General features: G+C 41.9%; 1 protein-coding gene across 1 annotated transcript in view; it reads right to left on the reverse strand.

The window, feature by feature from the left end:
- Window positions 1–655: 655 nt before the first annotated feature.
- Window positions 656–27,821, reverse strand: part of OBI1 (ORC ubiquitin ligase 1) — a 32,655-nt gene continuing 5,489 nt past the window's right edge. Inside the window, exons 2-6 of the mRNA XM_073326799.2 lie at window positions 21,022–21,157; window positions 20,202–20,293; window positions 17,790–18,038; window positions 15,222–15,310; window positions 656–3,418 (exon numbers count right to left, since the gene is read on the reverse strand). Of these exons, the coding sequence (XP_073182900.1) occupies window positions 1,861–3,418; window positions 15,222–15,310; window positions 17,790–18,038; window positions 20,202–20,293; window positions 21,022–21,157 (2,124 nt within the window). The 3' untranslated portion in view covers window positions 656–1,860. The remainder of the gene's footprint in view (window positions 3,419–15,221; window positions 15,311–17,789; window positions 18,039–20,201; window positions 20,294–21,021; window positions 21,158–27,821) is intronic.

The following is a 27,821-nucleotide window of genomic DNA, read 5'->3' on the forward strand; positions in this document are numbered from 1 at the left end:
GCTTGGCCACACAACTACAAAGAATCAAAATAAAAATTAACTCCAGCATTTGGCAATTGCATGTGTGCTTGCACGATTTACTATCAGTGCAATGGTATTTTAAACAGAAGGTAAATATGGTCTCTGAAAAAGTGCTAACACAAAGTAATCCTCTGATTTACATAATTAACTAGGGACACTCAGAATTAGTGTCCAGAACAGGATGGCCCCTTAATTTTTGAACAGTATAAATTAAAATTGTACATTGACAAACATACCTGTTCTTGGGGGATTGACCCAGCATCAGCTACAGTAAGAGGTGCTATGGAATAGGTTGGTGTCTAGTACTGGGGCTTGTAGCTGTGGCTGGGATACTGTGTTTGTGGCATTGGTGAACATTTTGGAACAGATATTTGTACAAAAGTAAAGCCACACTTGTTGCTGAACATGTACACAGAAAATGCAAAATATATTCTAGGTCCAACTGTTGACAGAACCACAATCTTTTTATTAAAGTGTTAGTCCAAAGAGTTTCCAGCTGCATATCCCTCTAATCAGGTGGGCTAAAGACAGTTTATGGATTTCTTGTCCTTGATCCATCGATAGACATGATCTGCCCATTTGTAAGAAATGCCATCATGGGGTCCGTTTAGAATGACAATTCCACGTCTAAGATAAAAAGCATATTTAATTTTAAACACAATAAAGTACATTGTAATGCACAGAGACCAATCTTGCTTTGCTGCTTAATTGGGTCTCCTGTCTGTAACAGATCATCAGATTATGTTGACCTATTCAGTACTTAGTGGAAAAGTCACCTCCAGAAAGGCTGAAACCCATTTCCATCAACTGCATTGACTCTGACACCAGAATGGCAATGCATCCAACAGGGAGGGGGAAGATAATGTGAATTTATTCAAAAATTGCAACTTAAGTCTTATAAAAGTTTTACACCGTTTTCAAAATTACAAAAAAAAAAAAGGAAAAAAAACTTTCCCAATTCTTCCTGTGCTAGTCCAATATCTGAGGCAACATCAAAGATTATGGTGCTTATGACATCTTTTATTCAATTCACATAGAAAAGCATGCAGTATTAATGTAAAACAGTACAGTATTAATGTAAAATGTTCAGTGCACATTAGGTAAACAAGTCATTAGCATACAAACCCATTTTTATGGTCTACACAGGCGTACTGAACATGTTCTGAATAACAATGCTTTGTGGAAACTAAATTAAAAATTGTGCTTAACGTCAAAAAAAAAAGCGCCTTGTTTTCAGTCTTAAGGAAGAGAGGTTTTCTAACTGAAATGCTGAAACACTGAAATGAGAGAGGCTGCTGCGTTATATACACACTTTAATTACAGTTTCAGTATAGAACAGTGCCATGCAAATAGGTCTAAGCAGCAGTAGCAGTTTCCTCTGGAAGCAAAGTTTTACAACAAGATTTTACAGTGTTTTATGGCAAGTGAACAATTAATACCAGTAGCAGCATTACAAGAATTACCATTACCATGTAGCATAGGAAATTAAACTTTTAAAAGCAAGTTCTTTCCCACATAAAGGATTGGTTTAAACAAGAACATTTAAAATTGGTCATATTCAAGGAGGACATAACTGCTGCTCAAAGAGAACTTCACATAACCTGACCATTAAAAAAAAAAAATAAGGATTTACAAAACAAAATCTTCTATCAAAGAAGAAAGCTCTGAATGGTTCTTTAAGTGAAACAATTTGGGGTGCTGACAGAACATTCAGCTTTCACTTGGTCAAAAGGGACTGAATCAGGTCACATGGAACTCACCAGAAATCAAGTTCATTTGGGCATTTTTAAATGTTCTTATGTTGGCACTAAGACTACTAACTTCAATTTAACAAGAGAGTTAGTTTTTAGTAGTTTTTGAGGGACTGGCACTAGAAAGGCTGCTCTGAATTTTTCTTTTGGTTGACTGATTGACACTCTTAGGTTTCTTTTCAGGAATAAAGGAAGAAGCCCAAGGAGACTGAAGTTGGTTGTGAAGATTATGAATCTCAGATGACATCTTAAAAATAGAGGAACCAAACTTTTGTTCTTCAAATAGCCTTTGCGAGTTACTGAAAAGAAAACTTTGGGAAAACTCTCTTTGAAATAAACAGTTCTGAGATTTGTTTTCCCTAGTTTCCGAATTTCGGCCTGAAAACAATGGGAAGTGTTCACTCATATCTAGTCCAGCTGGAGAGAGGATTGAAAATGTAGCAGGTTTCCAATCTACCAATTGGTCACTTGACTCAGGGCATTTTACACTGTTTTGTTTGTTCCTTTCTTCCAGCTTCTTATCTGATTCACTCAGGAGTTCAGAACACTGTGTTGACTTTGAAGGATTCTCAAGCTCAGAGGACTTAAAGTTGTAGTAGGGACTCTTACTATTGTCAGATTCGGACATCATGGAGTCCAGCTCAGAAATTTTATCAAGGTAAGCAGCATCCATGGATGCTTCACTGGATGTTCTCGTGCGGTTCATTTCTGAAGAGCGGATAGTATGTAATCTTTTAGATAAAAGAAGTTCATGCCTATCGCTGGACTTTGCTGATGGGTCTCCCGAATGACTAGTGATTGCGTTTTGCTCTGAACCTTCAAAATCTAAGTTCTCAGCATAGTTTGTTGAGCAGCTATTCCAAAACACTGGCTTTGCTGAAGTAAAACAAGAAGTCACCTTCTTCTGGCTGTTGCAGGGGCTTGCACTATATTCTGGAGAACCTTTGTTGCAATCATCTGAAGTGTCACAAAAACCATCAAACTCCAGTTTCCTTAGGAAGGCAGATGGCTTCCCTGTACTCTCTTGTTTAACTACAGGACTCTCTTTGATATCAGGGGTGTTCAACTGGAGACAACTGAGAGACAAAGAAGGTGTACATGGTGCTGGAAGCTCATAAAGTTCTTCATCTTTATATGGTGCACAATCCTCACCTTTATCCCACTGTCGTTCTAAGCAGGCATCCATATTTGTAGCAGCTATATCCAGGAGAACTTCCTGACACCCTGAAAATAGTTCTTTGTTTGTTGGACGACTGTGTGTGTCTGGCCCATTTGAACTGTCTTGACTAGCAGAGTTTGAGCAAGTGCCATCGCTATCCAAGAGTCCATTACCTGTCAATTGCTCAAGATGGTCAGGACTTTGGCTGGTAGTTAAAGTCTTTCTCTCTAGTCTTTCTACTTGGCTTTTCAATGATGCAATGTCTTCTTCACTGCTTTCATTTCCTTTATTATCTGTGAAAAGTGCTCTCTCACTAACAGTACTCACATTTTGGGTTTCTCCACTTGATCCTTTCAGCTGTGTAAGCTGACCCTCCAGTTCTTCTATGTACTTGTCACTTCTTTCCAGTGCTTTTTTCAGACGGTTCGTTTCACGTTCACACTGCTCTACTTTGGACTGCAGCGCAGCTGCCGTAAACCTACCAAACCTGCAAGAAATGTGGAGAGAGAAAATATTATGTTGAAAGAATTGGATGTGCTATGTTTTTTCAAATCTTGACAAATAAATTTCCTAATCTAGTTTCAAGAAGACACAGTACTGTCAACACACACCATGTTAATTTGAAAGTAAAAATATAGTCCCATTCAGGATTGTAGTTACTGGCTAGTAATGAAAAAAAATCATATTGTATAGGTGGAGGTGAATACATGAAACACATCTACCACTCAAAGTTATAGTGAAGCAATAACAAGCAGAAGATTACCCTTCCAGGGGCTGGATCTATCAATTCAACTCAAATATGCATGAAGAATTATCCCCTAAAACAATGGCAAAGATTTATGGGAACATTTGAACAGTGGTCCACATCTTGAAATATTTACATTCAATCATTTTCCTACAGTATAGCAGAGTTTTACAATACATTTCTTACACAATGTCACCTTGTCAAATATAAAATGCCCATATGAAATTCAGAAATTGCAACAATCCTTAGAGGTGGTTTTAAATACTTATTTGGACCATTTCAATTACATTCATCTTAGCCTCTCCTTGGGCTTCACATGTACTTTAACTTAGTTCAGTGCTACCTGGTTTTATAGGCTTTACTATTGTAATGTCAACCTAATTACACTTCCTGGATTCCAATATATAAAATTGGCATTTGTGATTGCAAGAGTTGCATATAATGTGTTCACACAATTTCTAGCTAGAGCATATTTTCATTTGCAAAGTTACAGAAGAAAGTGTAGATACCCACCTTCCCACCCACCCACCCACACTTGAAAGCTTCACCTGCCCTCTGGGAAAGGTCATCTATATACCCTACCCAATTCTAACCTACTTCTGACAGGTAGGCATGAGGGAATCTCCTGCTCCATCTCAGACTTTCAATTTACAGAAAGAAAACAAATTAAGTTCGGATATTATGAGGAGGGAAAAACCTGCAGCCACATTAAAACCACATCTATTTATACTGGGATACTTACCTTCCCCCTATGCACAAGCACTGATTTACATTCACTCTTACAGCAGACTATTACCAGGCACAGAGACTGTGCCTATAAGGCCTCTTTGGCACCACAAGAAACCTCTTTCCCATCCCCGAACTTTTGTTTCCTAGCCCTACATATCACAACCCTCAGGCCATTGAATGCATGGTCCCCAGCCTGCGAATATCATCTCTGAAACAGCAAGAGGCATTGCTACAGAGCAATATGTGTGTTGCCAACAAAGGACGGAGTCAGATTTTGATTCTTGAATTCTGATCCCTGAACACCAGCTGACTGTTTTTCCAGAGGTGGCGTATGCTAACAATTACCACCAAAGCCTATGGAAGCCTGAGGTGCTCAGAACCCCTGAAGAAGTTGGATATAGCAACTACCATATTGGTGCTACGAGAGGGAGGAAACAGTGGTTTACACCCACCTACGGAATTGGCTACAAATCTCATTTTCAGGTCAAAGTGGCAAACCAGTACAAGACAAGCTTTCCATATTTAGCCATGCATTGCTTTGTAAATAAGGAATAACTTTACTATTACATGTGTTTAAAGGGAGACAGTCAACCTAGAATAACACTATCTGAATTTTGTTTACTTTGTGTATAGTCAGTTTTACCATTTTCCCGGTATAGTTAATCAGTTTCTCCCCATGGTGTGGGTCTTTCATATGTAGTAGCATGGGAGGGAAAAATGTTTTAAAAAAAGAAATATTAACACAGATTGTAAATCCACATATATTGGCAGGTGACGCAGATACGTAGAATACCCAATGCCACTTTTCACTCATTGTTTTTTAAACAGACTAGATTTAAAGTTCACTATGTTCCATTAAATACAATATGTCAACATATCTTGGCTTGTTTTATCCCTTAATTTCAAAACTCAAATAGAGATAATCAGATATGCCATAGTGAGTTATCGGAGCACTGCAAGGATCATGAAAGATTTTTCCCTGCTTCCCAGGTCAGGGGGCCTGTGCTGTATTTATTTTTACTTCCTCTGAAGACTTTGGTAGAGGCCACTGTATAAGGTAGCACAGTAGATGCAGTGTCTCATCTGATATGGCAACACACACACACTCACTCTAAAGTGTAATCACCAGAGAGAAATAAAAATTGCTTATGCAGAGTGAGCAAAATTTTCCAGAGATTGTTGCAACAGACACTTTAACATAGAAATTAAACATGTTTTACATTTATATGCATACCTGGCAATTTTTTTAAATGGAAGAACGGTGTAATATGTTTATTTAATGCAAATGGCATTAGCGACAACTTCAGATTTGCTTACCAAGAGAAAGCACTGTATTCTCAAGTGCAAGTTTTAAAACACGTGTCCTCAGGAAAAAATGAAGTTTGTCATTCAAAAGCAAGCAGCATTGCTAATATGTTAATTGTTGTAGGGAGATGTGACTGGGAATTTTTTTTTCTTTTTTAGAAAAAGGAGCATCATACAGACCACCTACAAATAGTGACATCCGCAATGAAACATCAAAGTAATAGAGCAACTTTCCATCTCTACTTTGAGACTGGTGTGCATTTAAAATCCAAATTTTCGAGGCTTCCATACTATTTTTTCCTCCCCCAGCCAGCCATATTAGTTCAAATATTTAAGTAAATTACTCCATGGCCAGGAAAAGTTCTACATGGTTCTAGTGACTGTCCACACAATAAATAAAATAAAACTTTTCTTAATAAAAAAGTTGTGATCTGAAGATTAAAAAAAAAAACAAACAAGTCTGACATCCGAGCTGTAAGGCAGTGTGCCAAGTATATAGATAGGTTTGAACGCTTTCAGGAGAATCACTTTCCAGCTTGTGGATATCATGAGAAACTCATCAACAGAACTGCAGATATGCAATGTGAATGTTTTGGGGGCAAGTACTTGATAATGCTTGTTGAGAGACTCTGTCTCCAATATTTTCAATGTTAAAAAAACCAACAGTAATAACATAAAGGAATCCTGTATCTTCACTATTCCTATGTCTCAAATTCATCCTTTGACCCCCCGCAGACGTAGAAGGCTGACAGCCTAACGAGGTCCATGCACATGGTCCCACACAACAGAAATATAGAAAGTCACTGCCTCTCTCAAGTTCTCTCTTCAGTCAAGTTTTATCCCCCAAAAATATTTCAAGTCAAAGTTGGCAATGAGAAGTTAAACAGCCAGTTCCTCACCTACCTCTGCAAAAAGCTACCAGCTGTAAGTATTTCTGTTGAGTAACAAGAACTGACATTCCTTTGCAGATATTACTGCAACTTATACTTCAGTAGTCCTGTCATATTTAAATCAAAGTGAGATTCAAACATGTGTTCTCACTCCGAAAAGTGACAATTAAAAGTAAAGGCAATTCGGACTCACGTTTACTGTCTATCACTAACTCCAGATCAAGTCTGTTTTGTTTCAAGTCAATAAAATTTATTCTTTTCTAACTACCAGTCCAGCAAACTCATCTTAAATTCTTTCCTTCCCAAATCACCTCAGTAATAATTGTTCTGCAAACCAAATTATGCCCTTAGCTCTGTACGTGCATAGTTTAAACTTGTACAGAGTAAGTATAATAAACTACTAAAGTAAACAAGCCATTTGTATTTTAACCATATACAAAGCACTAAAATAACATGGAGTACTTGTGGCACCTTAGAGACTAACCAATTTATTTGAGCATAAGCTTTCGTGAGCTACAGCTCACTTCATCGGATGCATCCGATGAAGTGAGCTGTAGCTCACGAAAGCTTATGCTCAAATAAATTGGTTAGTCTCTAAGGTGCCACAAAGTACTCCTTTTCTTTTTGTGAATACAGACTAACACGGCTGCTACTCTGAAACCTAAAATAACATGGAGGTTTTGATTTCAAGGCGACAAGCCAGGAATACAAGATCAAAATAGCAACTAGTCCCACAGCCCTCTAGTATATACACCCATGAAACACAGGGATCTCTCACAGGGTGTGGAGTGAGGGAGGGGATGTGGTGCATATGCTACAAAAGCCCGCAGAGCCCATGACAATAGACTTAAACCACACTGGAATTATTAATATCATAGCAGCTGTTCAGGGGCTAGCTATCAGGGCCTCTGAAGCATGTGGGCTCCTAGATTTTGAGGGGGTCCATGAACTGATTCATGGGGGGGATGAGAGGAGAAGAGGCTTAATTGGGCTGCTGTGAACTCTCTGAAGGCAGGTGAGGCAGCTCCTCTGCTCAAACTGTCCTCTAGTCACAGAGGGTGAGGGGCAGGAGAGAGGAGAAGAGCTGCTCTGTGGCAGAAAGCAGCCATGGGTGGGGGGGGGGGAGCAGAGCACAAAGAGATGTAACACTATCCCCCTCATCTCAGCAGCAGCACCTCCTCCCCGAAGACGGAAGGCTACATTGCCACAGCTCTAGACAGCAGCAGCTCCTCTTCTGTCCCTGGCAGAGAGGAAGAGAAGGAAACGGAGAGGGAAGTAAGCAGGGAGACACTGGAATGCAGGGAGAAAAAAATAGAATATGGGTGACAGAAGGGGCTAAACAACACAAGACCAACAGAAGACAGGGTGTAACCAGAAGTGAGCGAGTGGGGCAGGCAATGGAAAGTGGGATGAACATGAAAGATACAGAATAAGAGGAAAGGGGATGCTACGTTTGAAAGAATAAGACTCCTTAGAGCATCACAGGACCAAGTGGCATGGAGGCTAGTGAAAGCAAGGTTAGTGCTCTGCACTGACCAGTCCTTAATAGCTGGGTATTGACATTTTAACACATAAATGTGAAAAATGGGCCAAATGTTCTTCTTCAAAGGTAAATTGGTCTAATTACTAACTCCTGAAACCACTCTTGATCGTTACAGGGCGAGTCTCATCCTTATATGATTAAGCTACACCAGCTCTGGCTGAATGCTTTTGGGCACTGGAACGCTTTACTATAAGAGGACTGGGGAATGGGAACAGAGGAATTTCCCTTTCCCAGAGGAGGGTCCAAGGTTTGAAGCTGAACAAGAATGTTCACTTTTTAGGGAGGATCTTCAGTGTAGGGGTTGAGCATATTAGAAGTGTATTAGCAAAATGAGAGTTGGCAGATAGGAAAGGGAGTAGTCTCATTTTCATGCACTGATATTCCATCACTGTGGATGACTACTGGGAATCTGCAAGCAAGAAGGAGAAAAAATTAGAACTTGGGAAAGATAAGATAATAAGCAACCGCAGTGTATCGGTCCCAGTGACCAAAAGCAGCAATCCATCCACACTGTGAATGGCTGAAGCAAGGACCATACTTGGGAGTAATCTCTCTGCCCACTGTGTTGATATAGATATTATAAAGCGATCCCTATGATGTCCAGGAGAAATTTATTACAACTTCTGAGATTGCCATTCTGACCCTGTATGTAGGTACGAATGTTCCAGCAGGTATCATGTTGTACGTAGCAACACAACACCAGCTGTAAGAGAAATACTAAAGGACTCATGTTAAAACATGCAGAAAACAGGATTATCTTTGAATTTTTTTTTTTTTTTTGGTCTGGGGAAAAAACCCATGCACCTCGAACAAAGATATTCAGTGGACAGGAGGCACCTGGAAAGCAATGACACCAAACAACACTTGCACTGGCTTTTTAATAATAGTGCACAGTAAATAAGAAATGCATGCAGTGCAATAAGGAAACAAAAACAAAAAAAAGCCAGTGCATCCATTGGTAGGCTGGGCTGCATACACGTGTAGGCCACATCGTTAGGGAGTTAACGGTCTCTATAGGACATAGATACAACTGTTTTTGGAACACAGTAAGATGTTGAGAAATTGGAGGGAGCTCTGGTAAGAGCTATAACAAAATACTGGAGGCCAGAGGAACTGATTTACAAGGAAAGGTTTTAAAAGTGACATACGTAGCTTGGGTATGAATGACTAACTGATGAGAAGGAATATATACTTTTGCTACCCTCATCACAGGGGGTTCCGAAAAGGAATTTCACCATCTAGGCCAGGGGTCGGCAACCTTTCAGACGTGGTGTGCCGAGTCTTCATTTATTCACTTTAATTTAAGGTTTCGCATGCCAGTTATACATTTTAACGTTTTTTAGAAGGTCTCTCTCTCTAAGTCTACATATTATATAACTATTGTCGTATGTAAAGTAAACTAAGGTTTTCAAAATGTTTAGGAAGCTTCATTTAAAATTAAATTAAAATGCTGATCTTATGCCGCCGGCCCGCTCAGCCCGCTGACGGCCTGGGGTTCCGTTCACCTTCACCTAGGCCGGCAGCGGGCTGAGCGGGGCCTGCGGCCGGGACCCTGGTTGGCAAGGGGCAGGCAGCCAGAACCCCAGACCGGCAGTGGGCTGAGCGGGGCCGATGGCCGGGACCCCAGACTGGCAGTGGGCTGAGCGGCTCAGCCCGCTGCTGCTCAGCCCACTGTCGGTCTGAGATTCCGTCCACCAGCTCCTGCCAGCCAGGGTTCTGGCTGCTGGCCCTGCTCAGCCTGCTGCTGGTCTGGGATCCCAGCCCTGCCCACACAGAGTGGGTACCTACCCTCTCCCTGGTTCTAGCCCATTCTCTTTCTCTCTCTCTGCACTAAGCTGAGGGTGGGAGTGCACTGAGCATAGGGCTGGGGGGTGAAGGAGCAGGCTTGGGGTTGGGGTGTAGGGTCTGGCCAGGAGCTAGAATGAGGGAGGGGACTCAGGGTTGGGGCAGGAGGTTTGGGTGTGAAGTGCTTACAAGGGCAGCTCTCATTTGGTGCTCAGGGTGGGGGTGGGAATGTGGGGGGGGGTGCAGGAGCTCCCATTTGGTGCTCAGGGTGGGGGTGGGAATGTGGGGGGTGCAAGGGTCAGGGCAGGAGGCTGGGGTGTGTGTGTAGGGAGGTGCAAGGGTCAGGGAAGAGGGCTGGGAGTGTGGGCTAGGGTCCTGGGGGTGCTCCTAGCCCCCTGCCCAGAGTGGCTCACAGCCCTGATTCCACCCCCCTTCCCCAAGATCCCATCCCCACCTCTTCTCCGCCTCCTCCCCGGAGCGTGCTGCGGCTCTGCTTCTCCCCCTCCCTTGCAAGGGCCATCAGCTGATCTGCAGCAGGGAGGGAGAGGAGGAGGCGGGGCAGGAACCCAGCGCCCTGGGGGAAAGAGGTGGGGGAGGGGGGAGCTTGCCTGCCCTGCAGCAGCAGCTGGCAGGACCAAGCTTCTTCATCCTGCCCCCACGGGGGGCAGAGAAGAGTGGGCCGGGGCAGGCAGGATTTTTAATGGCACGCTGCTGCCTGCCGGGATCCCGGCCTGGGTTCGGCAACAGGCTGAGCAGGGCCGGTGGCTGGGACCTGGCAGGCAGCAGCATGCCAAAAAAAAAAAAAAAAAAAATCGGCTCGCGTGCCGTCTTTGGCACACGTGCCATAGGTTGCCGACCCCTGATCTAGGAGATTATATTTCCAACAGCCACCTCAACAAGGAATGGATGAAGCTGCCAGAAGAGCAGGTGAGCAGGTACCTGGACTCTTCTTAATGGTTCTCAAACATGGAGGAGCAGTTCTCCAGAGGACTGGAGTTTAGGTAAACCCAATAACTGTGCCTGAATAATCTGAAGAATTGAGAGATGAAAACTGTTGGTCTGGAGATTAAACAGGGGAAATTAAACACGGTACCTCTCCTCCAGTATGTCTAGGCTGGTGGATTAGGAAAACAGCTCTGAAGTGAGGCAAATATAGTGTGCGAACCAGTGAAATTTTGTCCAGCTTCAACAAGCAACTGTGATGCTGAAACATCAGCAACATCCTGCAAGTTTCCCCAGACAGTCTCCTGGAAGGACAGAGCCCTGATGAGATCATGCAGGAAGTGATTCCCAAGTGGATCCCCTCCTCCTATGGGTTGCTCAGCCTGGAGAAGACCACTAGGATCAAGGACAGGCCAAGAAACAATAGCCCTCAAGCATGTGGCTTTATGAAATCTGAAGCAAGAGTAGTTGCACAGATGTTGAAACCTTGCCCCAGTGAGGAACATTTGGGGTAGAGCCTATCATTCATTGCTTTCCATTAACAGACACTGACGGTTCACAGCAGAAAGTCTGGAAGAGCAGTGTTCAACCTCTAGTCCATCTAACCTAGAAGAGAAATACATGCTTATAGATTTTACACAGTGAACTTGTGCAAAAATCAATATATTGCCATAATATTGGAAAGTAGCCCCTTTCATCTACTGCAGTCAACCACATAACATACACACGCCTCTTCCCCACATGATCAAGAGGAGTGTCGGTCTTCCTTAGGCCACGAAGGATGGCTGAGCCTTATTTGTTGCACGAAGTGGAGTTGTTTTTCTCTGAGCTATAGAAGTAGGATTTAAACAGAATCCAGAGAGAAGCAAAAAAGGCTGCTAGCTGGATTCCAAGAACCACCTGGACGTCATCTGACAAGAACCCTCCTTTTCGGCCTAAGAGGGTTGGAGAGGCCAAAACAACTGTGTGTGCAAAGCCTCTCCAAAAAATTAAGTGACAAAGTCAGTTTGCATCCAAGGATGGAGAGTATCACAAGGCAAGAAGAATGAGGTCTTCTGAGGCATCCCATAAAACTGACCATAAGGTTTGCAAGTCCTGACTCAGCTGCTGGAGATTAAAACCTTTGCACCTAGAGCACTGACATTTTCCTCAGAACTTTGTCCCACCACACAGAAGCTCAGGAGATAATTATACTGGAGACCTCTGGTCTCAGGGCTGTTGAAGAAGGGTGTCTTTCCTGGAAGCAGACAGCAGTTGGTCTCGGAGTACTCTTCCAAGAACACTCTTGCTGTAAAAGTCTGAGAGATGGGAGTCCAGTTTTGAAACTATAGAAAGGACATGTATTCTCCACTGTATACTGTGCATAATGCAACCTGTCATACTTCCTTTTACTAGGAGTCTTCCATTCATTCACAAGGCCACTTGGTTCTCCAGCAACTGAACTAGGAAAACAATATTTCCTTTTCCAACTTCTTTGGGGGCAGGGAGGGGGAAGAGGATGCTGCAGAGGTAGAGAATCTATAGGAATAAGGAACAATCTTGCCGTATTTGAAGACAAATTCCTACCAATTTTGGAAAAAAAAAAAGTCCACTGCTGACATGAGTTTCTATCTTTAATCAAGTTAGCCAAAGCAAAGAACATTTTGAAGTTCTCAGTGAAATTTGTTTAGAGAAGTTGGAATGCTACTTCAAACAACAATGAACAATTTTGATTTTTCTACAGGACATATCAAGACTCTTCCTGACACATTACAGATGTAATTTCATGATTGCTCTGTGGGAAACCAATCCAACTGACCTTAGAAAGACTCAAAGCAGTTTTGGTTTTGTTTATAATAATTAAAATATTTCCAAGTTTTGTTATAGATAGATAGATAGGAAGAAAACAGTGAAAAAAATTGTTTTAGAGTTAAAACAAAATAATATTTTTTACCCAAAGTTCAGAGGTTACAATGTCCAAATTTTAAAAATAAATGGCAAGATTAACCACAAGATAAAAATGGCCGGGGGGGGGGGGGGGGGGCGGGAGAAGGGCAGGAAATCAGTGTTAATGCCACTATCTTCTGGATGCTACTGAAAGCTTCTCAGACTGGAATTTTAACTGGCAGGAGAAGGAATTAAATATTCAGTACCTAGGATACCGAATAAGCTGACATAGAGCCGGTCAAAACAAATTTGAATCTAACTAATCATAAAATACAGAATACTCTGGATAGCCAGCTCCATCTCTCGCTTTGGGTAGAAAGTAAATACGGTCAAGATGAATTTCTCCCAAGACTACTTTTAGATCCTTGGAGCTTAGCCAGTGGAGTTTACCAGTTTACTCTTTTTAAGGCCATTAGTAAGATTCCTCAGCAGGACTTGTGAGTTGCAAAAAAGGACGTTAATATCATCACTACAAGAAATGCTTTATATTAACCAATGAAGAGGCAGGTTGTGTTTTCCCATAAAGTTACAGGCACAAAGTAAACATTGCAAATGGATCTTTCCAAAAAAAGATCTCCAATGCAGCTGCCATCAATGGTTCCTTTGCTGAAAACTTAAGCAAGTTGAGATGACTTGGGGTGCAATATTTAGATAAAACACTCACTAGTGAGAGGAAAAGGAATACTTGTGGCACCTTCGAGACCAACAAATTTATTTGAGCATAAGCTTTCATGAGTTACAGCTCACTTCATCGGATATGAAGTGAGCTGTAGCTCACGAAAGCTTATGCTCAAATAAATGTGTTTGTCTCTAAGGTGCCACAAGTACTCCTTTTCTTTTTGCGAATACAGACCAACACGGCTGCTACTCTGAAACCTGTCACTAGTGAGAGTTTCACAAGGTGACCTCTACTTCGGGATAATGCAAATCTTTTTGTGGGCAAATTAACTATAAAAGGTATTAACTGCATAAACTAATCATTTACATTCCATGCTCTGCTTCCGTCAGTGTGATTTAAAAGGAGAAACAACAGTAATACTGCAAGATAAGGAACAGATTCAAGCAGATATTTAGTTAAGATTGGAATGAGACACCATTACAGGCAACAATAGCTGGCTTCCCACATTTCTTACTGTTTTCTGAGGATTCAGCATACAAAAAAAAAAAAAAAGAAAGAAAAAATCTATGTACACACTGAAAGTAATTGCTCAGATAAATCACTGTACTGGATACAAAAACAAAGAAAAGAACCCCTAAAGTGGCACTGTGGGGTCCAGTGTTTCGAATCTCAATTATTTCTCCAGGATTTGCTCAGAAAACCATATTTTTAGTTGCAGCTGACTACCAGCCCTGAAAACTCATCTTGAGACCTTCGGGGATAGGGAGAGGAGCGGCAGAAAGAGGGACCCCCTCCCTAAACATAAAAACCCATCTCACGAACTGTGTTCTGTGTCCCACACATTATCAGACTTTTGGCCAAAATTCACCTTTGTGCATGCAGAAGTCCATTCTCAGGCTTTAGTGACATATAGGCTTTGTGCAGGCTCTCTACCTAGAGGAGGATTTCATCCTGGTGAATAATTTAGTTGATGTGTGAGCCACAATGGAAACCAGCTCACTCACCTATCCTGTACCACCACAAAGCCAGGAAAGGGGAAGAAAAAACAAACCAAAACACAGTACTGAAAGTGTCTCTGGCCTGAGTCTTAGTTATCCTGAACATGAAATCAGGAATAGCTTCACTGTGGTCAATGGAGTTACACTGGTGTCAAACTTGTCAGAATTGGACTTAAAGAATCAAAGAGATCAGAACCGGAAGAAACGCTTCCTGTAGTGCCTCCGTGATGAGCATGGGATAGACACCTCAGCAGAGAAGCGCAGTCTGCCTGACAATCTCTACCTTTTGATGTCATTGTCCTCAACTTTTAATGGTTTAAAATGGTAAATTTACAGTGGAAGTCAGCGACAAGTTGCTACTTAAGAGGCCTAATCCTGCGCAGTTTACTCACATGGAAAACTTTCATTGACTTGCAGAGTTTTGACTGAACAAAAAACTCAGGCACATGCTATAGAAACCAAAAGAAACTACCTGGTGCTGCAGGGCACTTGGTAATAATCCCGCCCCCTCTGCGAAAGAGTCTGATGCCAGCTTGAAAGAGAAGTGAAATTTCTTGAAAAGGAAAGCTGACATTGAGTCCTACAGTACCGCCCAGGTAACACAATGGTGATACTACAGAGATCGTACATTACATGTATTTGCTAAGATTGAAGTGGACACCCAGGTCTGTCGACAGGGAAACTCCAAATTCATATTCAAGCCATATACACAACACTAAATACATTACTTTAATTTTAAGCTAAGGCTGTACAACAGTTAAAGATGGTCTATGAATAAAATATTGTAGCTTTTAAAACGTTTACATACTTTTGAGGTGATCTACTATCAACTTCAGCCTTCAGTCGTAAATTCTCTCTCACAAGGCCACCATTTTCCAGACTCAGTTTCTTATTTGTCTTTAAAAAAAAACAAAAACAAAAAAAGGTAAAAAATAATTAAGTATAGAGTAAAACAGAACTGGCTTATAATATTTATATGACAAGCTGTTTCCGCTTTTTAAAGAGACAGCATTAGAAAACTGCAGCTAGGAAATAGCCTTAAGACAGGGACACCACTTAAAAATTACCCGGGGAAATGGTTCACAAAACTGAATAGAGAACAGACATTTTTTATTTATATCCCCAAAATACACTGCAAGGCTCCTATCTAGGGAAATAAACAGAGCTATGTTCGTTAGTAGAGAGAGTCATTAAGCGGATGTACTAATGGCAATTCCATGTTTTTTTTTCACATGACTAAATACTTTAAGTACATTAACATTACAATGTGCAGGTATCAGCAAAACTAATGCTGAACAGCTTTTCTCCCCTCCAAACTAGAGTAAGATTGCTCTGATTCTAAAAAAAAAAAAAAAAAAAAAAGCTTAGTTATCCTATGGATGTAAATCCTTTATGACAAACTACTTGCCGTCTTCCTTCTGCATAGCTGCCATGATGTTAAGTTTAAGACTCTTGATTTATTGCCTCGCTCACTCTTTGAATTGAGGTCAATGTCTTCTTCTCAGTTCAGTGGACAGTCTTGTTAACAAGATACTTCATGTCAAGAGAAGTTTTCCTGCTGCAATGTTTTTAGACCAACTACATCCCCCCACAACCCCCAAGTCTCCAAACTAAGGCTAAGGCCTAAAAACATGGAGAAGAAACTCCTTGCACTTTGAAAACTGCTCAATCTTGATAAATTGGAAAGAACGCTGAGAACCCAGCAGACTTATGATTCACAACCTTAAATCAAGGGTTCCCAAAACTTGGTTCACAGCTTCTTCAGGGTAAGCCCCTGGCGGCCCACAAGAAGCTTTGTTTACCTGAGCGTCCGCAGGTACAGCTGCTCACAGCTCCCAGTGGCCGCAGTTCGCAGACCCTGGACACTGGGAGCTGTGAGTGGCCGTACCTGCGGACGCTCAGGTAAACAAAATGTCTCGTGGCCCGCCAGGGCTTACCCTGAACAAGCCGCGAACCAAGTTTGGGAACCTTAAATGGAGGTATTTACACAGTTTAAATAATGCTAAAATCGTGACTGAAATAAATAAAGTTTGTGATCAAAGCCCTTCTTCCTCCGTTCCTTGTGTTATGCACCAGACTCTGAACAATCTGCTACTTTTTTGTTTGTTTTCTTTCAATATTAGTACTAAGCATTGATGCCTTCTAAATACTGCAAAGACTCCAAACGCCAAATTCTGCTGTTACACCAGTTTGACTCTAAGGCAGTTCCATTGCCATTAATGGAGTTGTTCTGGATTTGCATCAGCGGAACTGAAAGCAGAATTTGGCTCTGATTAAATATGCTTTCAATTACACTGATGCAAATCCAGAACAACTCCATCAATGGCGATGGAACTGTCCTGGATTTATACTGGTATAACAGCAGAATTTGGCCCTGGGAATCTTTGTAGCATTTAGAAGGTATAAATCTTTCGTAATAATACCATAAAAAATGATAATATGTCCTAAATATGCTAAAGCTTCAATTTCCAGGAGGCAATGCAAGATTAAAAACAGAAGAAATTAAAGGTAGCATCTTTAATAAATGCAAGTTAAGTTTCCTCAATTTGTCCTTCAAGTTAACTTTGAAATTTCATTCTTATTCAAACTGCTTTAGGCAAATTTCCTTGCCCTTGAGAGTGTGTTTTACAAGATTTCAATATTTAAGTTTGTTTTCACCTGATTTTTAGTCTCTCTTCCCCTCCAAATCACAAGTTTTGTTTTACGCTGTAGTCAAGAAACCTAAAAAGCATCAACAAAATAAGTCCCAAATACTGCAGGGAGTGCAGAGTAAGTTTAAAAAAGTTTCCAGTACAGGATCTTTTGGTCCTAAACATGCTAAGGCTGGTCTATTTTAGCTCCAAGGGCCAATGTGGGTGAAGTCATATCTTTTATTGGACCAACTTCTGTCGGTGAATGAGACGAGCATTTGAACTACAGAGAGCTCTTCTTCAGGTCTTTATATCAAAGGGTCAAGTTACTCTGTCTCAGCAAACTGCATCGAAAACATGAGCTAGCAAGGAGGGCAACAGTGCAAAATCGGTTTAAGGCAACTGGGCTGTTTTTGGCAAAATAGATATATTCTATAAATTGTTGCAAGCCGGAAGACTCTGGTCCTCAATACCGAAAACAAGTGCTAGTATAATCCAATTAGTGAGCCATGGGATGACAGACAAGTTGAAAAAGTCACATGTGAGATGGACTACAACAAGCAAAAGCATCAGGCACCTGCTATGCAGAAATACTACGATACGCCAATAGTCACAAGAATTCAACTTTTCTCTCTCTTCCTTTTGGAGCTATGAAGTACTCAAAAGGTTAGACTGCCCCAGGCCCCTATTTGAATAACATGAAACAATTACACGGCTATGTGAGTAGAGAAGCAGACATTTGGTACCTCCTTTAACTTTTCCACATCATCTTTCACTTTCTCATATAGATCATTAGCAGCTTTAAGTTTCTTGGTCCATTCTTCTACAGTTTCTGGGCCAGCGCGGCTCGCCTCATCTGTAGGCTGATGACTTTCTTCATCTGTGTTACACAGAGCCAAGGCCCCAGGATCCAGAACCGTTTTCAGCTGCGCTTCCAAGGCAAGGTTTTTACCTCTTAGTTCTTCCACTTCTTTCTGCAAGGATTCTATTTCATCCTGAAAGTGTTACAAACCCAGGAAGCACAAGAATGCAACAAACCAGAAAAAGATAAAAAATTAACTGCTATTACCTCGGGACTTAATTCTCTAAGTGCTTTATGTATACAGATCCTCTGGGCACCAGCATGGGTGCCCTGCCTGCAAGGAATTCATTACAGAGTTTTTCAAAGTGCACCGATGGATTGACGCCCGGGCAGGTTTTGGAAGGCTGCATTCTGGAGTGTAGCTTTGGATTTCAGCTATGGGCAGAGGAATTCCCTCTGACTATATATAGCAAACGCATAAGACTATATGTGAACTGGACACTTTACATAGCAAAGCGTTCTTATAGTGCACATTTTGGGAGGCCCGGCCTCTACACAGTGCGCTCACATGGACTGTTGCTGCCTCATTTGCTGTTGTTAAAGAATGAGAAATGTGGAAGAGATCTTATGAGAGACCAAGGTATAGAAAAAGGTCTTGAGCTGCATGTTTGGAGACAAGAATGTGTGTGTGTGGGGGAAAAAATCTCAACTTCCATAAGCTGCCAAAAACAAACACTTGGAGGGGTGGGGGAAGGAAGAGGGTTATGGGAAAGCCTGTTTGTGCCTGATCCCTTGGCAATAACTGTTCATGTGCTCTCTATACTGCTGACCACACACATGCTTGCATGGCCTAACTGCTGTAGAAAGTAAGGCTACAGGAGGACACAGACTTATAAAAACCTAGGTCTTACAGGGATTCATAAATGAAAAAAAAAAAATGTAACTTGATCTTCTGCATTGAATCCTCCGTGTTTTAGACAGATAAACTATTCATTGAGTTTTGGAGATTTATTCCCTTCAGTTCTCAAGTGTAATGACATTTGGGGGTGATCCGACAGGCATATTAGGGATCTCCTGGCTAGAGGTCTGCTCGGACCTAACTTTCAGGCTCGATCCAGGCCCAAGCCCACCCGACCCAAGAAGGTTACGTCATCTTCTGACCAAACTTGCCTTCGACCCTTCCCTCCCAAACCTGAGTAACTGCCACTGCTTCCTACCTGGGGTCAGCGCAGGAACAGCTCCATACCCTGCTCCTGCTGGCTGCCAGTCCCTGCTGCACTGCGTGGGCTGCAGAGTGAGAGGCTCCTCAGCATGCAGCAACCCCTGCGCTGACCCCAGGGGCAGGAAAAGGAGAGCTGACCTGACCCAAAAAGGTCCAGTTGATTTCCCACCTGACACGGACCCAATGCTTGTAGTCGAGTGCCAACAAGTTGCAGGGCTCCACTGGGAGCAGGGCTCTTCCAAAGACCTTGGGAGCTGATGAAGCACACCTGTTTCTGCCTCCTCTTATTCCCTCATGAGGACAAAACCACAGGTCTCAGGGAAGAGTTTAGAACTTGGAGCATTTATCTCTGCACCCCTCCTACCAGGTTCACAAAATCTGAAGAGGAGGCAGTAGGCAACCATGTGAACAGAGGCGGGCAGAGAAAGCGTAGGCCCAGGCATACCTGGTGTTGCTCTCAGACCTGCCGACTCTCCCCTGTTCACAGGAGGTCTTTCACGCAGCAGGGGAGCAGAGAGATCTGCTGAGTGTTTTGTCATTTTAGAAGAACTCTGTACATTTTTTCAAAAAAATTAGTCCATGTCAAAAATGCAAGTTGACAGTGTTTCTCCAAGAAATGTTTTTCTTTCATAGCCAAGAGGGATTTCTTTAGAAGAAGCCCACTTTCTTGCGCCTCGAGGCACAGACACGCTTGTTTGGGTGCAGCAGCAGGAAGAGACAAGTTAAGAATAATGCATTAAAAATACTATAAGTCACATGAAGGTGCGTGCGTGCGGAGAAGGGACTAAAGTCTATGGGAAGGATTTTTTAAGTGCTTGGCCTAAATCCTGCTCTCACTGAAGTTATTAATAAAACTCCTATTGACTTCAGTGGGAGCAGGGTAAGCCTCAATGCCAAGTTCTTCTGAACTCCCACCTTGAAGTCTAGATTAGGAAATGAATCCACACTGAAATTCAAATTATGTCCTAATCTTAAATCCACACTGATTTCCACACTAAAATCCACACTAAAAAAAAATATTAAGAGATAAATTCGAGTTTTAGTGTGTATTCAAAATGAAACTTTTCTTAAAAAGAAAGTGTAGAAATTAAAGAGAAGAGTTGTACATAACAAGCTGTTCATCTTTGCTGTTACCTCATATTCTTTGTGGAGCAGTTCAAGTCTGGTTTTACGAAGATGTTTTCTGACTGTAGGATTAAATATGGGCTCACTTTCACTTGTTCCTCCTACAGCAATGCAAGATAAACAGCGTTATTAATGGGTTTGTTTTTCAGTCCAAATCCAAAGTCAATAAAATACATCATTTTTCTCCATGTGACTTTAGATTCCTATTTTTGTTTTAAAGAAAACTGTACCACTAGAATCCACTGGGGATGGGGAAATCAAACCTACAATTACCTAGAAAGATTACTTATTTTGAGAGAGGATTAGTAATCAAGCCTACTTTATTTATTAAGTACGCTTGCTAAATATTGAAACATGTAGAGATGAGTCTCAACAAAAAACCCAGATGAGAACGTTAAATTTTGGGAGGTGCAGGTCCCTCATTCAAATTTTGCAACTCAGACTCAACTTCAGGAGAGTTTTCCGGAAAAACAGTGTCTAGTCAGCCTCTGTATGGAACTAGTTGGCATTCCTGCTAGGTGTTCTCTCCTTGGGTTAGGGGGTTGCAATACATGGACAGAACCATTGTACATCCTACCTATTTCCAATAATTACACTCTCTTGCCAAGACTTTCAAAGACAGTTATTGAAGCCCACGGAAGCTCATTGAAAAGTCAGACCACCTGTTTAGTCACTGTGTTTTAAAACGTGTTGCCCCATATCTATAAATAATTATTCCAAACGTGCCTAAGAAATGGTATGGAAAACATTAGGGCATGTTTTCACCAAGGAAGAGTCTCATCTATGAGCAAATATTGGAACATTATTTCAGTGGCTAACAGGCCCTTACCTATAATCTCCTTGCAGGGATTGTCAGGGGTGATAGGGATCCTGCAAGCTGGACACTGACTATTGTTCTTCAGCCACATATCGATACAAATGGAGCAGAATACATGGTTGTTGACACAGATGACCGGATGGCGGACCTTTTTCAAAAAAGAGATTGTAAAATATTTTAAAGCTATTTTAAGTTTATTTGGTTTTAGTCTATTATATGTAACAACCGTCATTCAGGAGATATTTTGGATGGATCCCAAAGAACTTCATAAACTAACAAACAGATAGCCCCGCTGAAATGCGGCCACGTCTAGGTCAAGGATCACCTAGAGACAGGCAATAACTGATTCACACATGGAGGGAATAGGAAAGGGTTTTGGCACAAGTCAAAAACGTGTTCTTGCAAGAACTGCCACTGGAGTATCTAGGGTTAAGGTCTCACCTGCGCTGCCTGGAAATAGACTTTGGAAGGATGGGGAGCTAAATCTACCCAGCTAGGATTTCAACGAGTGAGTCCATGGATCACTAACCCATTTCTCTTTCTAAAGGTGTGATACCGGTGTGCAATATACTGCAAAATAGCACAGGGTGGCGAACTGAAAGCTTATGCAACATTTATGTAAAAACTTTCACTTAAATTCTTGGATCACAAATGCATTGAGTTCAACAAGATGTTTATGTTTTCCCTTCCAAAGCAACAAAGTGCCAGGTTTACAGAAATAAGTGTTTAGAAAAACATTTCACTCTCTCTCTCTGACTAATTTTAAATTCTGTTTGGAAACAAACAGGCATCAGGACTCAAAACCAACTATGCAAGGAAGATTCTGCACTTCACTACGATATTTACCAGTTACAGAAAGTAGGGGTATATTTCAGAAAATTAATTCATGCTCTCAAATCTCTTAAACAGCAGCTCTGATTCCTATGCTTCTAAGAAGACTTTCAACACATGTAACAGTAGAAACGCAACAAAACAAAACCACCCTCCATCTCCATCCAAAATATCTACTTTGGAAACAGACAAATAACACTAGATATAACTTTAGGTACTAAAATGCCTCAGTTAGGAAATAATTAAAACCAAAGTTCAAACAAAACAAGAACTTAAGAAACATGGTACCTTTTTAAATAAAACTGTTCATTTTCAAGATTTTTCCTTTGCTGCATTAAGAAGGAAGTCATAACACAGATGGAAATGGGAGAGAGGGGAGAATGAAAAAGAAAAAAAAAATAAAGAGGATAGCCAGTAATTTATTTGAAAGCCAGAATGGATGTGTTTTGTAGTAATCATACCTATAAACTCAATCCTATACAAATTGAAAACAACGGACACAGATGGAATAGAATCAAGCCCCCACTACTGTCAGTCCATCCACCAATTCACCTCTCATGTCCCTATTGTATTACAGGTTTAATATTGTTTTAAGAATTTCCGAAGTGACACTTCTGAAAACCTAATAACCTATCTATGAACAAAGTGGAATCCAAATAATCAAATTATTTTAATTCACACCTTTAAAATGTAGACACGGATTTCAGATTAAGAGGGTCTTTTGCCATTTAACCTAATTTATTCTCATTATTCAATTAAGTTATTTCAAATTGTATTATTTGATTGAAGTGTCCATACACAAACTTGCACCAAAGAAGCGTTACACTGATTTATTCCATTGTTTGCAGTGTTGTTGGTCCCAGGATATTAGCAAGACAAAAATGGGTGAGGTAGTATTTTTCATTGGACCAATTTGTTAGCCCAGGCCAGAAGAAGAGCTCCGTGTAGCTTGAGAGCCTGCCTGTTTCACCAAAAGAAGTTGGTCCAATAAAATATATTGACTAACCAACCTTGTGTCTTCAAACTAATTTAGTTATTTTGGTTCCAGATTGTATTTAAACCAGCCCTATGACTCCCTGGTTACAACAGAAGTTCTAAAATTATGAATCTTAATCTTAAAGTACTCTGGTTGCTTAGTACATCTCTTTACAAACAGTCTTGCCTTATTTTCCCACACATCAGCCAGAAGAGTAGCTTTTTTTTTTTGCTTTCATAGAACCATAGGACTGGCAAGGACTGCGAGAGGACATCATCTCCAGCGCCCTGCACTGAGGCAGGACCAAAGAAGCCTAGACCAACCCTGACAGGTGTTTGTCCAACCTGTTCTTAAACACCTCCTATAATGGGGATTCCACAACCTGGAAGCCTATTCCAGATCTTAACTACCCTTACAGTTAGAAAGTTTTTCCTAATATCGAACCTAAAATTTTCTTTCCTGCATATTAAGCCCATTTCTTCTTGTCCTATCTCCAGTGGTCAAGGAGAACAATTAATCAGTCTTCTTTATAACAGCTCTTAACATATTTGAAGATTTAAACAGATCCCCCCTCAATCTTCTTTTTTCAAGACTAAATATGCCCAGTTGGTTTTTTTTTTTTTTTTTTTAACTTTCCTCAGAGGTCAGATGTTCTAATCTGAACCTCTTTTTGTTGCTCTCCTCTGGACTCTTTCTAATTTATCCACATCTCTCCTAAAGTGTGATGCCCGGAACTGGACACAGTACTCCAGCTGAGGCCTCACCAGTGCCAAGTAGAGTGGGACAATTACCTCCTGTCAGCAGCGTATTATCGCCTAGGCCACCAAGGCCTAGGCTTAGGGTGGCAAATTTGCAGGGGAGGCAAATTTATAATAGCAGCCAGAGGCTGCTTCCCCTGGTGCCGGTTCGAGGCCTCCACTCCCGGCCCCGCCCCTTCCCTGCCCCATTGGTCCCCTTCCCTAAATCCCAGCCCCAGTCCTGCCTCCTCTCCTGAGCGTGCCACGTCCCCCTCCCTCCCTTCCCCCCTCCTTCGTGAAGCTGTGAAGCACTGGCAGGGAGTGGGGAGAAGCAGGACCCGGAGGCGTGCTCAGGGGAGGAGGTGGAGTCGGAGCGGAGGTGAGCTTGGCGGGGGGGGGTGGGGGGCGGGGCTGCAATTATTTCTGGGCCTAGGGGCGGCAAAATCATTAATCCACCACAGCCTCCTGTGTCTTAGATACAATACTCCTGTTAATACACCCCTATTCCTGCTCACTCAGAAGCAGCCTTAGAATGGTTGCACAGCTACCAAAGACTGAAAACTAAAAACAACAGAGCACAGTACACACCCACACACACACCCCCACCCCTCAATGGCAAGATTTATTTCAAGACCTCAAGATACCAAAAACCTGAAGTGGGAGCACACTTATAAAGAGTCAACATTCACATCACAATACCTGGAGCAAAACATCAAATTACATTTTATTACTGTCTAGGGCAGTGTTTCCCAAACTCGAGACACCGCTTGTTCAGGGAAAGCTCCTGGCGGGCCGGGCCGGTTTGTTTACCTGCCGTGTCCGCAGGTTTGGCCGATCGCGGCTCCCACTGGCCGCGGTTCGCCGCTCCAGGCCAATGGGGGCTGCGGGAAGCAGCGCGGGCCGAGGGACGTACCGGCCACCACTTCCTGCAGCCCCCATCGGCCTGGAGCAGCGAATCGCGGCCAGTGGGAGCCGCGATCGGCCGAACCTGCAGACACGGCAGGTAAACAAACCGGCCCGGCCTGCCAGGGGCTTTCCCTGAACAAGCGGAGTCCCAAGTTTGGGAAACACTGATCTAGGGTATCGTGCTCCTGATTAACACTACTTTCATTTCAAGGTTTTTTAAGAAGTACTTTGGTATCTAAACGAAGTGATATGCGCAACAATAAAAGCTCTATTACAATATCAAGATCTGTTATCCAAAAACATTTTTTGTATAACACTATTTGGCATTGTTAAAATGTATAATTCAAATACTACTTGTAGCTTAAACCTCGTTGGGCAGAGGTCCAGTGCCTCAATCTGTTCAATTATTAATATTATTTTTTAATATACCTATCTGGGTTTAAGATAGATAGGTGATCCTACCATTCTTTCATGCAAAATGTCTGTTGATTACCTTGTTAGACAGGCTTTTTGCACAGCTAACTGGAAGGGTCTAATCCTGTGCACATTCAGGTCACTTTGAAACCAGTGTAGCAATGAAGAGCCCGAAGTCTGAGTCACTATTATGAATTTTCCAGGCAACAAGGCTGTTTAGAATAGACAGGACAGAGGAATCAGAGAAAAAGCTCCAGGTCTAACAGGCATGATTTCTTCAGATAGCCTGAGGAAACTTGGAGTTGCTGCAGCTTTTTACAAGAACATACTGGTGAGGCAACTGGGGGGGCGGGGGGAGTTTCACCATCTTTGAATGAACAAAAAATGAATACGAAACATTAAGATATATGATGTTGCCAGATACAGTATTGAAAAACAGGGAACTTGATGGACTCTAATATTCTGATTAAAAGTTATACACATAAAGGGAAGTCGGCTATAAATGATACAGGTTTGGGCAAAATATTGTAAACTTTAATGACAGGGTTTATCTCATGAGCAATCCTATTAGGGAGAAAAAGGGGTTGCAATCATACTGATTCCTAAGCTTAGTGACGAAGTGAACAAGTAGGGTGAATATCTGCACTCAAGCATGCTTAAACTATCAAGTTAGTGAAATATACCTGTCCTGAAAGAGGGAGCAAATAAAAGGAACTGAAACCAAAAATTGTGTTTGTAAGCACACTTGATCACAGAATGGAATAATCAGAAATGTAACTGTTTGGTTAATAATGCATGGCATCAACTCATTCATATAAAAGTGGCCCCATCGCTGTTGTTAAAACAAGAAGAGAAATGGAAAAGTTATACAGCTGTTCTGCCCTGCTAGAAAACAACAGTTCTTGAAGTGATTTTTCCATTACGCAATAGACTGCTAAAACAAATTAAAAGAGCATCAAAGAATATAGAGGCTCTTTGTATAACTATATGAACTTTAAACTGGATATTTTAGCAGCTAGCAGAGCACGGATGTAGAAACTGCAACTTGAGCAAGCATAACTGCAAAGGTGGCCAAAGGATGCACAGCAGGCAGCGGGACCCATGGAAAGCGATTTGAAGAGGTAAGTTGCTGACTGGAGCAATTTAGCTGGTGTTCACAGTATGTCCCAAGATGGTTGTAGCAACAGCTATGGCCTAACTTGTCTTACACAAGCTGGTGTGAGAAGATGTGCTGCACAGAGAGACTGGAAAATTCCAGTCCTAGCTGCAAGAACTCTAAAGGTGATAACTATACAGGGAGAGAGGACACCTCTCATTTTGGTTGCTGAAGATTCAAAATGTCCAGAGGCCTGGATCAACATCTGATTGGTCCACACCAGCATCTCCAAGAAAAGGAACCAAGCTGAAACACCCAGCAGAAATGGGAGAAAATGGCCATCTCCTGCATCACACTGCTTTCCGAAAGCTGAAGACACCTGGAAGGGAGTCAACTGAGATCCTGAGCTGGCCACCTGGGAGTCCTCTGGTGACATCAAGTAACTATGTTGGATCGGTATCTTTAACTGTCTCTTTCTATTTTCCAGAAGTTTGGGTTGCCCGCTACTAGGCGGGGAAAAAACTATAGTTGAGTCTGTCCTTTGCTTCATCTGCATTTGCAGCGTTAACTTCCGCGGCGAACATTACCAATAACTGAGCTGAAAGCTGCTAATGTTGGAGCAAAGATCTGGTGATAAGCAGCCCACAGATTTTTCCCTTGGATTACGACCCAAATCAATATACCCTTTCCTGAAACTGGATAGCTAATTAGTAGGAAGTGTACTTGTATGTTTGCGTATGTACTTTAAAGGTTGTCACAGAGTTACGGTTCATGTCCTTGTTTTGCAAAAGGTTCCAATCAAGATTGTCCACGAGTAGCTTTGAAACCGAACAACTTTTTTAACTGAGATTGCAGAACACTACAGTACAAGTGTCTACCCTAGTTAACAGTTTCATACAGACATGAATACAGATCAAGTGTACAAGCCTTTTGAACTGCACTCAGTCTATACAGTCTGTCATAAATGTAAGAATATGTGCTAGACAGTTAGGAAGATTAGTCAGGTTCTGGGGCTAATATAATTTGTGGGAAAGTAGGTTAGAGCTAGCTATATTTTAAAGAATCTTTATTGAGGTTACAGGGACAAACCATCCTGATGTGTAGAAAGAATAGTAAATATGGCAGGCGACCAGCTTGGCTTAACAGTGAAATCCTTGCTGATCTTGAACACAAAAAAGAAGCTTACAAGAAGAGGAAGATTGGACAAATGACCAGGGAAGAGTATAAAAATATTGCTCAGGCATGCAGGAATGAAATCAGGAAGGCCAAATCACACCTGGAGTTGCAGCTAGCAAGAGATGTTAAGAGTAACAAGAAAGTTTCTTCAGGTATGTTAGCAACAAGAAGAAAGTCAAGGAAAGTGTGGGCCCCTTACTGAATGAGGGAGGCAACCTAGTGACAGAGAATGTGGAAAAAGCTAATGTACTCAATGCTTTTTTTGCCTCTGTCTTCACGAACAAGGTCAGCTCCCAGACTACTGCACTGGGCAGCACAGCCTGGGGAGGAGGTGACCAGCCCTCTGTGGAGAAAGAAGTGTTTCGGGACTATTTAGAAAAGCTGGACAAGCACAAGTCCATGGGGCTGGATGCGCTGCATCCGAGACTGCTAAAGGAGTTGGCGGATGTGATTGCAGAGCCATTGGCCCTTATCTTTGAAAACTCATGGCGATCCAGGGAAGTCCCGGATGACTGGAAAAAGGCTAATGTAGTGCCCATCTTTAAAAAAGGGAAGAAGGAGGATCCTGGGAACTACAGGCCAGTCAGCCTCACTTCAGTCCCTGGAAAAATCATGGAGCAGGTCCTCAAGGAATCAATTCTGAAGCACTTAGAGGAGAAGAAAGTGATCAGGAACA

This window comes from Lepidochelys kempii, chromosome 1, assembly GCF_965140285.1.
Source record: "Lepidochelys kempii isolate rLepKem1 chromosome 1, rLepKem1.hap1, whole genome shotgun sequence".
Taxonomy (NCBI): Eukaryota; Metazoa; Chordata; order Testudines; family Cheloniidae; genus Lepidochelys; species Lepidochelys kempii.